The sequence below is a fragment of the Ursus americanus genome, chromosome 23 (genome assembly GCF_024610735.1).
Source record: "Ursus americanus isolate L20-20 chromosome 23, mUrsAme1.1.p, whole genome shotgun sequence".
NCBI classification, from domain to species: Eukaryota; Metazoa; Chordata; class Mammalia; order Carnivora; family Ursidae; genus Ursus; species Ursus americanus.
Window position 1 is genome coordinate 22,528,324 of NC_142149.1, and position 14,152 is coordinate 22,542,475.

Genomic DNA, 14,152 nt, shown 5'->3' on the forward strand with positions numbered 1-14,152 from the left:
TGGTGGAAATAGAAATCTTTTACAGAGTTCCAAAGGCCCATCTATAGTCAAGAAAAGCTAAAGGGAATTTTGGGTTAATTTATTGATTATTACCCTAAATACTAGGCACCTTATATGTACAACTTGTAAAGATACTGAGCGACAGGACCTGAATTAAGGAAGTTACTTACTTTCTCCATGTGTTCTCTCCTCTGATTATTTCTGTAATCGTATGTTTACTCTTTTTGCTGTACTGTAAATGTTGGGCATGGTGATCTGAAGGCTATATATATAATTACTTTCTACCATCTGCAAATAACTAAAGGTGGTATTTCCTCCCGAGCAGTCTTGATCTGGGAGGGGGTCTTTTGCAATAAGAACAGCAGTAACAATTACCTAGCGCTCTGTGTTTTCCCTTCATTGATTCAACAAATATTTATGCACCTAGTAAATACCAGGTACTATTCTGGGAGCTGGTGGTACAGCGGTGAAGAAAGCATTGCCCTGTGCGGCTTAACGTTCTCATGGGAGACACAGCACACCATTAAATATATGATATTTTAGGTAGCAGCGGGTATCATGAAGAAAAATGCAGTTAGGTGAGGTAGACAGAGAGGAAGGGGCCGGTAGCTCATCGAGAGTTGTCAGCGCAGTCGTCGCCAGTGATGAGGTGGTATGACGGGGAGCTGAGAGGCTATCGAGAGGGAAATGGTCCGGACAGGGAGCAGCCGGTGCAGAAGGCCTGCGGCAGAGCGTGCTCGGCCTGTTGTAGTAACAGTCAGGACGGAGTACGTGAGGGAGACCGGGTGGGAAGCAGCTCAGCTCCTGTAGGACCTGTGGGAGCTAGTACAGCATTTTGGACTTTCACAGTTAGTGGTACGGAAAGTGGCAGCGTTGAGAGTTGAAGCAGAACATGACTGGATGTACTCAGCTGTGTGAAAACCAGACTGGAGTCGGGGGGCCAGGGAAAGGAGCCGGGAGACAAATTACTAAGCTGTTTCAGTAGTCCGCGCAAGGCGCTGGTTGCAGCTCGCACTCGGAGGTGGTAAATTCTGTGGGTGTTTTGAAGGTAGAAGTGAACCTGTTTGGTGGTGGATTGGCTGCGTGGAGTAAGAGGAGCCCCCACATTCTGGCCTGAAGACCGGAGGAGCGAAGTTGCCATCTCCAGGAATGGGGAAGACTGCCATAGAAGCAGCCTGGGGCAGAGGCAATCTGGAGTTGGGTTTGGGACACAGGAAATGTGAGGTCCTTTTAGACAGCCTGGTGGAGAGTATCGTGCCTAGAGGTCTGGGCTGAATAAATCCAGTCAGTGTGCAGATGGTATTTATAGCCATGAGACTAGATGAGATCACGTGCGGCCTGAATGTAGGTGGAAAGAAAAAAGGTCTGAGGACTCGGTCGTAGGCGAGGCTAGGATTTGGAGATTGGATGGAAGAGGAGAAATCGGCTGGGGAGACTGGCTGGCCAGTCAGGAGGGATGAGGTGTCCCAGATGTGTTAAGAAGCAACCAGAAGGAGAGCGACCCACCATGACAAATGCTGCTCTGAGTCAGGCAAGACAAAGGAGAATCGATCATTACATTGGCACATTTTGTGGCGCGCTGGAGACCAGTTTTGGGTTCTCCGGACTGGGAGTGGGGGAAAAGGAGACAGTACATTCAGACAACTTTTTAAAGGAGTTTTACTTTAAAAAAAAAAAAAAAAAAAGGTAGTCTGGAGAGAGATGGGTCAGTGGAGGCATTTTTTTTTAATAAAGTGGGAGATTTTATAACATGCTTTTGTGCCAATGACAATGGTGGAGTGGTAATAGAAAAATTCGGGATGTGAAAGAGGGGAGTAATTGCCGGAGCGAGGGCTGAGTGATGGAGAGGAGTCGGGGACCAGTGGAGGAGTTGGCGATAGGAGCACAGATCCCAGAAACAAGACAGGAGAGAGGGTATGTGGAGACAGATACAGGCACATCGGTGGATGCCGTCCTTCTTTTTCATGGTGGTAATATGTAATACTTCTTGGGCTCAAACCCAGCTTTCTGAAATAGGGAGAGTGTCTTCAGCTTCCTAGTTTTATAGATGGAAGAGTCAAACAGCAAAATAACAAAATGTTGCCTTGCACCACATAGCAAGTCAGTACCAGAGCCGGAATTATAAATTGGTTCTGCACTAACGTCCTCTCGTGTTATCTGTTGATCTCCTGTGGTTTTCTTAAACTTACTTTTTGCCAAGTTATGATTTAAATGTAGCAAGGTTTACAAATTAATTGTTACAGTTCAGCGACATTTGATACAGCGAAGGAGGTTGCCTCGGGGCCCCTTCTCGGTCAGTCCCTGCCACTCAGCTGCCCCCTGCCCGTCCCCTGCAGGCAAACACTGTTCTGCCTTCTTTGACCCTAGATTAACATTACCTCTTCTAGAACTTTATCTAATTAGAATCCTAATATATATTCTGCTCTTATATCTGGCTTCTCTTGCTCAGTATAATGCTTAAGATACACCCAGTGTGTTCATTCCTTTTTATTGCTTAGTAGTATTCATTGTCTGACTATACCATGACTTACCTGTCCATTTTGGTATTGCAATCCATCATTGCTGGTGTTAACTTTTTTTTTTTGTTTTTGAGATATAACCAGTGTATCATAAAATGGACCTTTTTAAAGTATACAGCTCCGTCTTTTTTAGCTTGTTCCCAAGGTCGCACAATTATCACCACTATCTAATTCCAGAACAATTTCTTTAGCCTTAAAAGAAACTCCATATCCTTTGGCAGTCACTCCCCATTCGCTGACCACCCCCGTCCCTGGCAACCACTAATCTGCTCTCTGTCTCTATGGATTTGCCTACTCGGGGCATTTCGTATCAGTGGACTCGTACCCCATGTAGCCTTTCGTGTCCCGCGTTTTTCACTTAGCAGAATGTTTCCAGGGTACATCCATGTTGCCTTGCACATCAGTACTGCACTCCTTTGACAGCTGAAGAACATTCTGTTGTGTGGGCGTACCGCATTTTGTATATTCATCACTTGATGGGTGTTTGGATGGTTTCTACTTGAAAACAGTTGTGAATACTGCTGTGAACATGTATACACAAGTTTTTGTGTGGACATAACGTTCATTTCTCTTGGGTGTATACCTAAGAGTGGCATTGCTGGATCATATGGTAACTCTGTGTTTAACCTCTAATCGCCAGGTTAACTTCCTAATCGCCAGGTTGTTTTTCAAAGTGGCCTCAACATTTTACACTCCCACCAGCAATGTATGAGGGTTCTAATTTCTCCACGTCCTTGACAGTGCTTGTTACTGTCTTTTTCAGTCATGCTTGTGGGTGTAGGGTGGCAGCTCACTGTGGTTTTGATTTGCATTTCCCTAATGACCGATGTTGAACATCTCTTTCTGTGCTTATTGCGTATTTGCACATCTTTGGAGTGAATAGATCCATTGGAGGTTGATCTTTTTAAATGTAAGATTTCAGTTTATTGACCTTTCTCTGAATCTTGGGTCAAATCTGCATGATCTAAGCCTGTTCCTTTCACATACAATCCTTAGCAGTGTAATTACCTAGGTGGAGTGAACATTTAATAAATTCACATCTTTGGCATTTGTAGACAAAGTGGGCAAATTCATTTGCTATTTGGTCTGTTTAGCACTTCATTTTACTCTTACGATGTGAATAATGTAAATCAGGTGTTCGCTCGAGTACTAAGGTAATTGATTGTGTTTGTTCAAGCTGGTAGACAAAGTATAACACAATTACAAGATAGCCAGGGGGCATATTTGTGAAAACAGGATTTTTAAGCAGTTTCGTGTCTCTCTTCCTTCTTAATCAGGTCATCTAGATGCACTCCTGAGGGGCTTGGTTCTGGGCAAACTAGGAAAAGCAGGACATAAGGCAACGTTAGAAGAAGCCCGTCGTCGGTTTAAGGACCACGTAGAAGGGAAGCAGATTCTCTCCGCTGATCTGAGGAGTCCTGTAGGTTTTCACGATAAATAACCTTGATTTCTAAATGACCGCATCATTCTGTGCAGAGTGTGGAGTGTATGTAATGGTGACCAAAAATGACCTAAGTACTGACCCACAAATCATGCCTGACTCTGATTTGATAGGTGCCATTTAGGTGGGTTTTAGCCAGCTTCTCCTTTGTTTAAAGTTCCTCAGACCACACTCTGGTGCTGAAAGGTCATCGGCAGTGCACATTTCCCTGAGACAGCCAGTGTGCGCTGCCCTTACTACGTGCTGTCTGCCTAGCTGGTTTTCAGTCGTGGCCTCTAAGCTCTTTGCCACAATTTGTATGTAGCATCCACACACAGCGATTTATAAGTTTTTTCACTCGCTTTATGTCTTTTCTAACATTGGACTATTTGGAACAAGGTGTGTTTAATCAAAGATGCCTGCTGTTTTGTCCCTGTACTCTCTTGTAGGTCTATCTGACTGTTTTGAAGCATGGTGATGGCACCACCTTAGACATTATGCTAAAGGTGAGTAAATTTGGAAAGGGCTCCCATTTTCTGCTGTTGAACTTGGGTTGACACAGAGATTATGAGCTTTAGGTGGTTAAAAGTCTGCTCGCAAAAGAAATATATGCAGATACGCATATTGGAGACAGGCAAATACTAAGAAACTATGGGAGGAGCACCTGGGTGGGTCGACCCTTGATTTCAGCTCACGTCGTGATCTTAGGTCATTAGATGGAGCTCCACGTTGGGCTCTGCACTCAGCAGGGATTCTCACTCTCCCTCAGCACCACCCCCCCCCCCGCCACATGCACGTGCACACATGTCTCTTTTTTCTCTCAAAAAGAAAATAAACCATGGAAGAAATATATAATGTCTGTTGGTGTATACTACCAATACAATCCCCAAAGTCATCTGATTTCTTCACTTTTTTTTATTCATAAGTTTATGCAACTTAAATCTAAAAATTGAAATGTTCGTTTTGATTATTAACATGTCAAGTTCTTAAAATTTTTCCCTTCAGTGTAAATTTACTAGGGTACTTCCCATTTTAAAGAAGAGGTTTGTGTCTGGGCTTAAGGGATAGATGATCAGGTGTCTCCAGGGTTTGAGCTATGCCAGTACCTTTTATGAATGGACAGGAAATTAATTGACCTGCCTGTAGTTTTCCCAGGGTGGTTGGCGTATAATTAAACTCTGATACTAATACTGTGAAACAAGTGCTGTCTCCAGTCCCTGTCCTTGTAGTTATCAATCTAAGAAACAACTTGACTATTCTAGTTGCATCAGAGATGGAGGGAGCTGAATCTATTAGCATCAAATAAAATGTGCAGAATGTGCCTAAATACCCAAGTTACCTGTCAGACCTATAAAGCCCATTCATTTAAAGACCCTCACTTAGGGGGGAACAAACAGAACAGGAGTGGGATGTGCTTTATTACTTCCATCTTTAGTGGATTAAGATCACTTTTCTGATCTCAAGTGGATCAGCGTTGCAAATCTAATTTCTAGTATTAGTTTTCAACAAATCCTGTTTAAATGATTAGAATATGTTGAAAAAGTTTATACTTTAATTAAGAAACTCAAAATGTGGGGCGCCTGGGTGGCATAGCAGTTAAGCGTCTGCCTTCGGCTCAGGGCGTGATCCCGGCGATCTGGGATCGAGCCCCACATCAGGCTCCTCCGCTGGGAGCCTGCTTCTTCCTCTCCCACTCCTCCTGCTTGTGTTCCCTCTCTCGCTGGCTGTCTCTATCTCTGTCGAATAAATAAATAAAATATTTAAAAAAAAAAAAAAAACTCAAAATGTGCCACTTTAACTACTGATCTTGTACAAGAGTTTCCTTTCTAATAATACAAAATTATACTTTGGGTTTACCCTTCAATTAAATGACATTGAGGTCCTTTCTTATTCTTAATATTCTGTGAACCTGTGCATTATAAATCATGTATTTCTTTGCATATGAAATCAGGTATTTGTGGGTTTTGTCTTTTCCATAAAAGTATAGAACAAAATAGGGGTTCTGGAATTCTCATGACAGGTAACCTTGACATTTTCATGTCCTGGCATACACTAGTACTAGTATGTATAGTTAATAAGTGTTTGCATCTTTTAACGCAAGGGAGCTGAATGTAATTCTGCTTTACTATAGGGAGAGCTCTTATGAAGGCCAAATTAGGTTTCTTCAAGGAACCAGTTGATGGGAGATGAGGAAGATTGTTTTCTGTTGGTAATTTGGGAATAATGAGGCAGGATTAAAAAAAAAAAAACTTTTAGTCCAAAGTGTATTTAGAATGTGGTGTTATGGTGCCATCCAGTGGACTAGTGTAACAGGTTCTCCTTGGGGAAAACAATGCTTCCTGAAAGCCAGCGTTCAGACCTTGGGTATTTGAGCTGAAAAGGACCTTAGAAATTATCTTTCCACCCCGCTTATTTTACAGATGGGGAAACTGAGATCCGGAGAGGTTAAGGACTTAGTCAAAATCACACAGCTAGTTAGAGGCAAAATTGGGACTAGAACCCAGGTCTCCTGACTTCCTATTTATTTTACCCCACTGCTGCTCAAAAGGGTCCAAAGGAAAGGAAGAGGAAACTGGGACCTGTGCTGGGGTCTGCAGACTCTGGTCAGTGTAGAATCTTCAGTGGGAGAGAAGATCAACAGAGACTATAGATTAAGTTGACTTGGAGAGGTATCTCATATAACTTTGTAATTCTCACTTTTTTTTTAGTATTTTTTTATTATGTTAGTCACCATACAGTACATCCGTGGTTTTTGATGTAAAGTTCGATGATTCTTTAGTTGCGTATAACACCCAGTGCACCATGCAGTACGTGCCCTCCTTACTACCCATCACCAGCCTATCCCATTCCCCCAACCCTTCCCCTCTGAAGCCCTCAGTTTGTTTCTCAGAGTCCATAGTCTCCAAGATCTACAAAGAACTTCTCAGACTCAATACGCAAGAAACAAATAAACAAATCGTAAAATGGGCAGAAGATATGAACAGACACTTTTCCAATGATGACATACAAATGGCTAACAGATACATGAAAAAATGTTCAAAATCATTAGCCATCAGGGAAATTCAAATCAAAACCACACTAAGATACCACCTTACGCCAGTTAAAATGGCAAAAATTGACAAGGCAAGAAACAACAATTGCTGGAGAGGATGTGGAGAAAGGGGATCCCTCCTACGTTGTTGGTGGGAATGCAAGTTGGTACAACCACTCTGGAAAACAGTGTGGAGGTCCCTTAAGAAGTTAAAAATTGAGCTACCCTATGATCCAGCCATTGCACTACTGGGTATTTACCCCAAAGATACAGATGTAGTGAAGAGAAGGGCCATATGCACCCCAATGTTCATAGCAGCATTGTCCACAATAGCTAAATCATGGAAGGAGCTGAGATGCCCTTCAACAGATGACTGGATTAAGAAGTTGTGGTCCATATATACAATGGAATATTACTCAGCTATCAAAAAGAACGATTTCTCAACATTTGCTGCAACATGGACGGCACTGGAGGAGATACTGCTAAGTGAAATAAGTCAAGCAGAGAAAGAAAATTATCATATGGTTTCTCTCATCTATGGAACATAAGAACTAGAAAGATCGGTAGGGAAAGAAAGGGATAAAGAAAGGGGGGGTAATCAGAAGGGGGAATGAAGCATGTAATTCTCACTTTTTAAATGTATAATAATGTTTTGCTTCTGACGATTAAAAAAAGACTTGGTATATTCACTATGGAAGATTTAGAGACTACAAAAGTATAAAGACAATAAAACTTACCTGTAATTTAAAAATTTTTCAAAGGTCACAAAAAAACAGGTATAAGATGATCTTATTTCCAATTTGAAAATGTACATACCATAATAACTTAATTTTTTCTCTTTCTTTTCCCTTAAGATTTTATTCATTTATTTGAGAGAGAGAAAGAACATGAGTGGGGGCGAGGGGCAGAGGGAGAGGGAGAAGCGGACTTCCCACTGAGCAGAGAGCCCGACTGATTGAGCCACCCAGGCACCCCAATAATTTAATTTTCTCTTTATACTTCTCTCTTTTCCTGATTTTCTGCATTCAGCATGTGCTGATTTTTCAGTTGAAAAATGTGAGGGGCGCCTGGGTGGCACAGCGGTTAAGCGTCTGCCTTCAGCTCAGGGTGTGATCCCGGCGTAATGGGATCGAGCCCCATATCAGGCTTCTCCGCTATGAGCCTGCTTCTTCCTCTCCCACTCCCCCTGCTTGTGTTCCCTCTCTCGCTGGCTCTCTCTATCTCTGTCAAATAAATAAATAGAACCTTAAAAAAAAAAAAAAAGAAAAATGTGATAATACAGAATCCCAGTGATCAGAGACTCATGAATTAATGTTAGCATTTATTTTTTACTATTAGAAATTAAACTGATGACCTTCAATGGTATTAGCGATGATTGGTTTGTTCATCTAACATAGAACGTTAGTCAGACATCATACCCCTCAGAACTGATGACAAGCCATTCACACAGTACACACTTACACTAGTGACTTACCATGATGGCATGTGATAAATGTAGTGCCTGAACATCTTGAAAAGTATCATCGTTTGTTAACTTCGTGCCCTGCAATCTCAGCCAGCGAGACTCGTTTGGGGGAGAGGCTCACACAAGCATATGCATAACTTCTAGGGGAAGGTTAACTATCTCTGTCTTTGTTTTTCACTGTAGCTTCACAAACAAGCAGATATGCAGGAAGAGAAAAACCGAATTGAAAGGGTCCTTGGGGCTACTCTTTCACCTGAATTGATTCAGAAAGTCCTCACGTTTGCACTTTCAGTAAGTTCCAACGAAAACTGCATGTAGAGGGAGCTGTAACCCACTGATCTGTGGCGGGATTCTCTGACTCAGTATCGTCTTGATCTGCTTTACCCCTGAACTAAGGCTTCCTCTTAGTCTGGGGGAAATGGAGTGGGCTTTTGCTACTGACCTGTACATCTCCCTCTGCTGGTGAGAATCAGAGTAGTTGGAAGCAGAAATAAACTGGAAAGCCTACTTATCCCTGTACCTACCTTCTGTCTCTTCCTTTCTTTACCGTGTAGGAACCCGAGCAAATACCTGTTGAGCACCCTGTTCCTACCCGTCTCAGTGCCTCATTCTCAGTTTGGCTCCTCTTTAGGTTAAACATTCTCCTCTTTGCTGGAAGCTTCTGGTGCCAGTTATTCCTAAAACATGGAGTGAGGGTCTTCAGTGTGATTACTCGAGTACCAACTAAAAATCAAAAGCGTAGATTTTTAGTTCTCTTTCTATTTTTAGGAAGAGGTACGTCCACAGGACACTGTATCAGTAATTGGTGGGGTGGCTGGAGGCAGCAAGCATGGAAGGAAGGCTGCTTGGAAGTTTATAAAAGACAACTGGGAAGAACTTTATAATCGATACCAGGGAGGATTCTTAATATCCAGACTAATAAAGGTATGTGAAGATTTTTATTTTGAGTACCTTGTTAATGATGGGTGTTATTTGGAGACATCCATGGTTCACTAGGCCTATAGACTATGGTCTTTGTGCTTTAATAAGAGTTTCTTAAAAAAAGAAGAAAGAGTTCCTTTAATAGTTACTAGCTTTATTAAAGGGCTTGTCCATCACACATCCTGCACCCTCTAGAATATTCTGCAGTTGGGAGAGAATAGAATGATTCATTTATAGGATAAATGGAATTTTGTTCCTAGCCTCTTTTAGTTGCATTTACTGTTTAAACTGTTGTTTTTTCAGCTATCAGTTGAGGGATTTGCAGTTGATAAAATGGCTGGAGAGGTGAAGGTAAGCAAAGTGCTGTTTACTTTTTACTTTTCAAGCTAGTAAGTAAAAACACTAATGAGCCAAATTGTGATCATACAGTGTTGGGATAATGCTGTATTTATCCTCGTTTTTGCTTAGAAAAAGACAACTTGGGTTGTGTCTTTAATGCTTTGAAGAATTTGGGGTTGGAATCATCTTTGAGGGCACTGAAATATGGTTGAAAGAATGTGGAACTTGGAATCAGTCAATCTGAGTAGAAATCCATGCCCTGCCCTGTTGAGCTATGTGACTTCAAGCAAGTTTTTAACCCCCATGAGCTCTCTATATCTCATCCTCCATAAAATGGAATAAGACTATTATTTAGAGAAACATAGTGGGACTGGAATGGAGTAGTAGGTCCTTGATAATGGTTCTTTTTTTCCTTTCTAATAACCTTCATAGGTCTGTCATATGCACAGGGAGACAAGATGGCTATGTAGGGACTCTCCTCTTAGCCTTTACAGAGCATAATAATCAGTTAAGTGGTCAAGTTCAGCATTTGAGGAGGAATCTGCACTGATTAGGAAAATCTTAACTTGAAGCCTTCCATTGCACTTAATTGTGAAGTACTTTCGAAATGTCATTTCCACCTTCATCTTCTTGAAAGCAGTGGAGTCATGAGGTGTAAATTTGGAAGTTCTGAGAGGTATAGTGTTGTTTCATTCATTCCACAAACCATTGTTAGGAATAAGAGTTTAAGATTTCAGGTCTTGAGGAAACAGTGGAAGACTTGATCTGTGCCTTCATTAGTTTACGTTGTATATTGTGCAGACCGTCCCTTGTCGTAAAGGGTGTAAGTGTCCCGAAGGAGAAGTACACGTGCTGGGTTTGGAGGGGAGGGGCGGCGAGTGGTGGAGCTGAGGCTGGTAAGATCGGTAGAGGCCAGACTGGAGGACCTCGTAGGCTGTATGAAGATTTTCCCAAGAATGGAAAGCCCTTGAATTGCTTCTAAACAGAGTGAGTTGATGTGATTTGTTTGATAAAAGCTTCCGTCTGGCTGCAGTGTGGAGAATAATATGGAATGGGGAAGAGAAGATGTTGGGACGCTAACTCTCCAAGCAAGGCTGATAAAGTAGCTTGGGAGAGATGGAGGAATGAAATTCAGGGGGCTTGATTTTGTTAATCTTTAGTTCAACAAACATTTACTGAGTGGCTTCTCTGTGTTGTGAACCTGGCAGAGGAAGAAGGAAGAGTTGAGGATAATTCCCAGGTTTCTTATATGTAAATGGTAGTGGTATTTGTTGAGATGGAATGAGGGGAAGTCCTGTATCTTACTCAGGCCCTAAGGAGCTTTGGAGCAGGAGCCATTGTCATCTATGTAAACAAAATAAGGTTATTGATTTCTAAAAGTTCTAGACTTAATCTGTTGAATTAGTCATTCTCTCTTTTACACCTGTGATGACTAGTTCAAAGTAAAGACCCCCATCCTTTTGCTGGTTGGTACTTAAGAGGTGCTTTGTTTTCATTTTTTAAAAAGATCTTATTTATTTCAGAGAGAGACAGAGTGAGTGAGAGTGAGAGAGAGTGGGGGAGGGGCAGAGGGGGAGAGAGAATCTCAAGCAGACTCCCCACCGAGCCTGCAGCCTGATGAGGGGCTTGATCTCAGGACCCTGAAATTGTGACCTGAGCTGAAATCAAGAGTCGAATGCTTAATCGACTGAGCCACCCAGGTGCTCCAAGAGTTGCTTTGTTTTCTGTGAAACTTGGTATACTTCATTAGAAAATAGTTTATTGCAGGGGCGCCTGGGTGGCTCAGCGGTTAAGCGTCTGCCTTCGGCTCAGGGCGTGATCCCGGCGTTGTGGGATCGAGCCCCACATCGGGCTCCTCTGCTGTGGGCCTGCTTCTTCCTCTCCCACTCCCCCTGCTTGTGTTCCCTCTCTAGCTGGCTGTCTCTATCCTGTCGAATAAATAAATACAATCTTTAAAAAAAAATAGTTTATTGCATCTTTAGTCAATAAGCTTTGTGATAAATTATAATAAACTCAGAAATAGTCTTGTTGCATGAAAAATGTGAGTCTGTGGAGCAGTAATCGAAACGTTGTGGTTTTATCATCCTTCTCAAATTAATCTGTATTAGAAGCAGCCAAATGTGTTTTGAGTCCTTAAGGACTCTGCCTGCCAACTATTATGTTAAAAGTTTATATGGATTTCTCTTTAATCTTCTGGAGTAAATATTTTCTCATAAATGAGAAAACAGAAGAGTTAATTTAACTAAAAGTCATAGGCTAATACATGACCAAGCCTAGATTTGAGTCCCAAGCCTAATTCCAAAGCGTACACTAACCACTAGATGATGAATCTGAAAGAAAGGCCATAGGTTCTCTTTATTAACTTGCGATTCGATTTTAAGCATATATTTGGAGAAGAATTCCTACATGTAAGTTCAAGGAGCTGCTTGTTTTCTCTTAGCCTGGGAGTGGCAGTGGTAAATTTTCATGATTGAAGCTTTTGAATCCTTTACAGAACAGTGGGTATTTTTTCATGACCTGGGATATTATTACCTTCTTACTATCACTAGTAATGATCCTACATTCTGTGTTGATACCAGGCTTTCTTCGAGAGTCATCCGGCTCCTTCAGCTGAGCGCACCATCCAGCAGTGTTGTGAAAATATCCTGCTGAATGCTGCTTGGCTAAAGCGAGATGCTGAGAGCATTCACCAGTACCTCCTTCAGCGAAAGGCCTCCCCACCTACCGCGTGAGCCCTGAGCGCACTGCCGTTCTGCTGCTTGGCTGCGGGGGGGGGGGGGGGGGATAAGGTGGGGCTACCGAACAGCTGATTCACATGCCGAGAATTTGGAGTCTTCTTTCAAACCAGTGGGGGTTGGACAATGAATGTAGTTAACTGGTTCCTGCTCACACTCCAGAATTAAATTCTATTGAAAAAGGAAAATCAGCAATTCAGCAAAAAAATAAAAATAAAAATAAAAAATAAAAATGTAAATATGATAGTAATAAAATAGAGCATAACGAAACTGTGAAACTTCCTGAAGCCTTGTCAAGTGGTTAAAAGTATTTAACACTCTCCTGTTAATGACAGATGTTCTGTTTTTATAACCTACCAAAAGAAAACTAGAGGCTTCTGGGTGAAGAAGATTTTTTGTGAAGTGGGTTCTGCAAGCAGCCTACAAGCCAAGGGTAGTGTCCATTGCTGGGAATGGTTAAACGTGAAAGGCTGATAGCTGGTATAACATAGATCTGTGCATAATTCCAAGTGTTTTTTGGTTTTTTGGGTTTGTTGGGGTGTTTTGTTTTGGTTTGGTTTTTTTTTTTGTTTTTTTTTTTTTTTGGTTTGGTTTTTTTTTTTTTTTTTTGGCATGGGGACTGATCAGGAGGATATATTTTCCTGCATAACTCAATCTGAACCAAGGATCATAATTTTCCTCCATGCCATCCCTTCCGTGTGACCCCCCCCCCCTGGCCAAAAGAAAAAAAAAAGGTTAAAAAAACCCAAATCTATCCTGGTCTGGGTTTTTTCTTCCTCTTACTTCCGCCCCTAGCCCCCACCCCCGGTGTCCTTCTTAGAGATAAAGAAATAATAAGGAAACATCGTTTATAGCCACATTAAATAAGAGAAACTGATATACATTATTTTTTCTTTCTTTTTTAAGATAACTTTTAAGAGCCCTGAGATGCATATAGGTGAGACATAGAAATGGAAGGGTTTTCAGCCAGGCCGTCCTGAAGGAGTTACTCTCTTAAAAAAAAACAAACAACAAAATGGTCGTAGTTGTCCGACAGGCCAACAGTTAAACCTCTTCGTGACAGTATCAGCACTGGCTTCTCCCAGTTCCCCGTGGACATGGAAGAAGTCAGTGGCCGCCACTGCGGGGGCCGTGTATTAGTGGTGACTGGGTAGAACAGCAAAGACCGTAAGCCTGTGTGTGCCACTCTTTGCTTTAACAGTGTATCCTACTAACAAGCCTCACCTACCCGATCCAGTGAGTTTTAACTCTACACCTCATTGCTTTCCTCTGCCCCTACCTTTCTTCCTTTTCTTTCTTTTTCCTCTTCTTTTTATTTTTCCTTTTTAAAAATATTTGTTTTGTGTTATTAACAGGAATTTCATATTTGGTGTGGCTTAACTGTATTTCAGAAGGTCATCAGATTGTGAGACTGCTTCCTTGAAACATTTTTGTGCTATTGTTTTAAAAAAATAATAATTAAAAAACAGTTGGCGTTAATAAAAATGTCAATGTGAAATTGATGTCCTGATTTCTTTTATTCTCTTTCACAAGAAACTATAAATTTTCCTGTCATTCATTAGGATTATAAGAAGTTTTACGACCATAGGATTTTTTGAGTCTAAGAAAATCCAGTTTCTGAATTCCTTTTTTTTTTTTTTAAACATTTTATTTATTTATTTGACAGAGGGAGAGAGCACAGGCAGGGGGAGTGGGAGAGGGAGTAGCAGGCTTCCCACTGAG

The 14,152-nt window shown here is 41.6% G+C and overlaps 1 protein-coding gene across 1 annotated transcript in view; it reads left to right on the plus strand.

Annotated features, from left to right (window-relative positions):
• The window catches only part of NPEPPS (aminopeptidase puromycin sensitive), a 93,817-nt gene extending 79,889 nt beyond the window's left edge, over positions 1-13,928 (plus strand). The window contains exons 18-23 of the mRNA XM_045813717.2: positions 3,797-3,939; positions 4,389-4,445; positions 8,619-8,726; positions 9,204-9,359; positions 9,660-9,707; positions 12,275-13,928. Of these exons, the coding sequence (XP_045669673.1) occupies positions 3,797-3,939; positions 4,389-4,445; positions 8,619-8,726; positions 9,204-9,359; positions 9,660-9,707; positions 12,275-12,427 (665 nt within the window). The 3' untranslated portion in view covers positions 12,428-13,928. The remainder of the gene's footprint in view (positions 1-3,796; positions 3,940-4,388; positions 4,446-8,618; positions 8,727-9,203; positions 9,360-9,659; positions 9,708-12,274) is intronic.
• Positions 13,929-14,152: the final 224 nt, after the last annotated feature.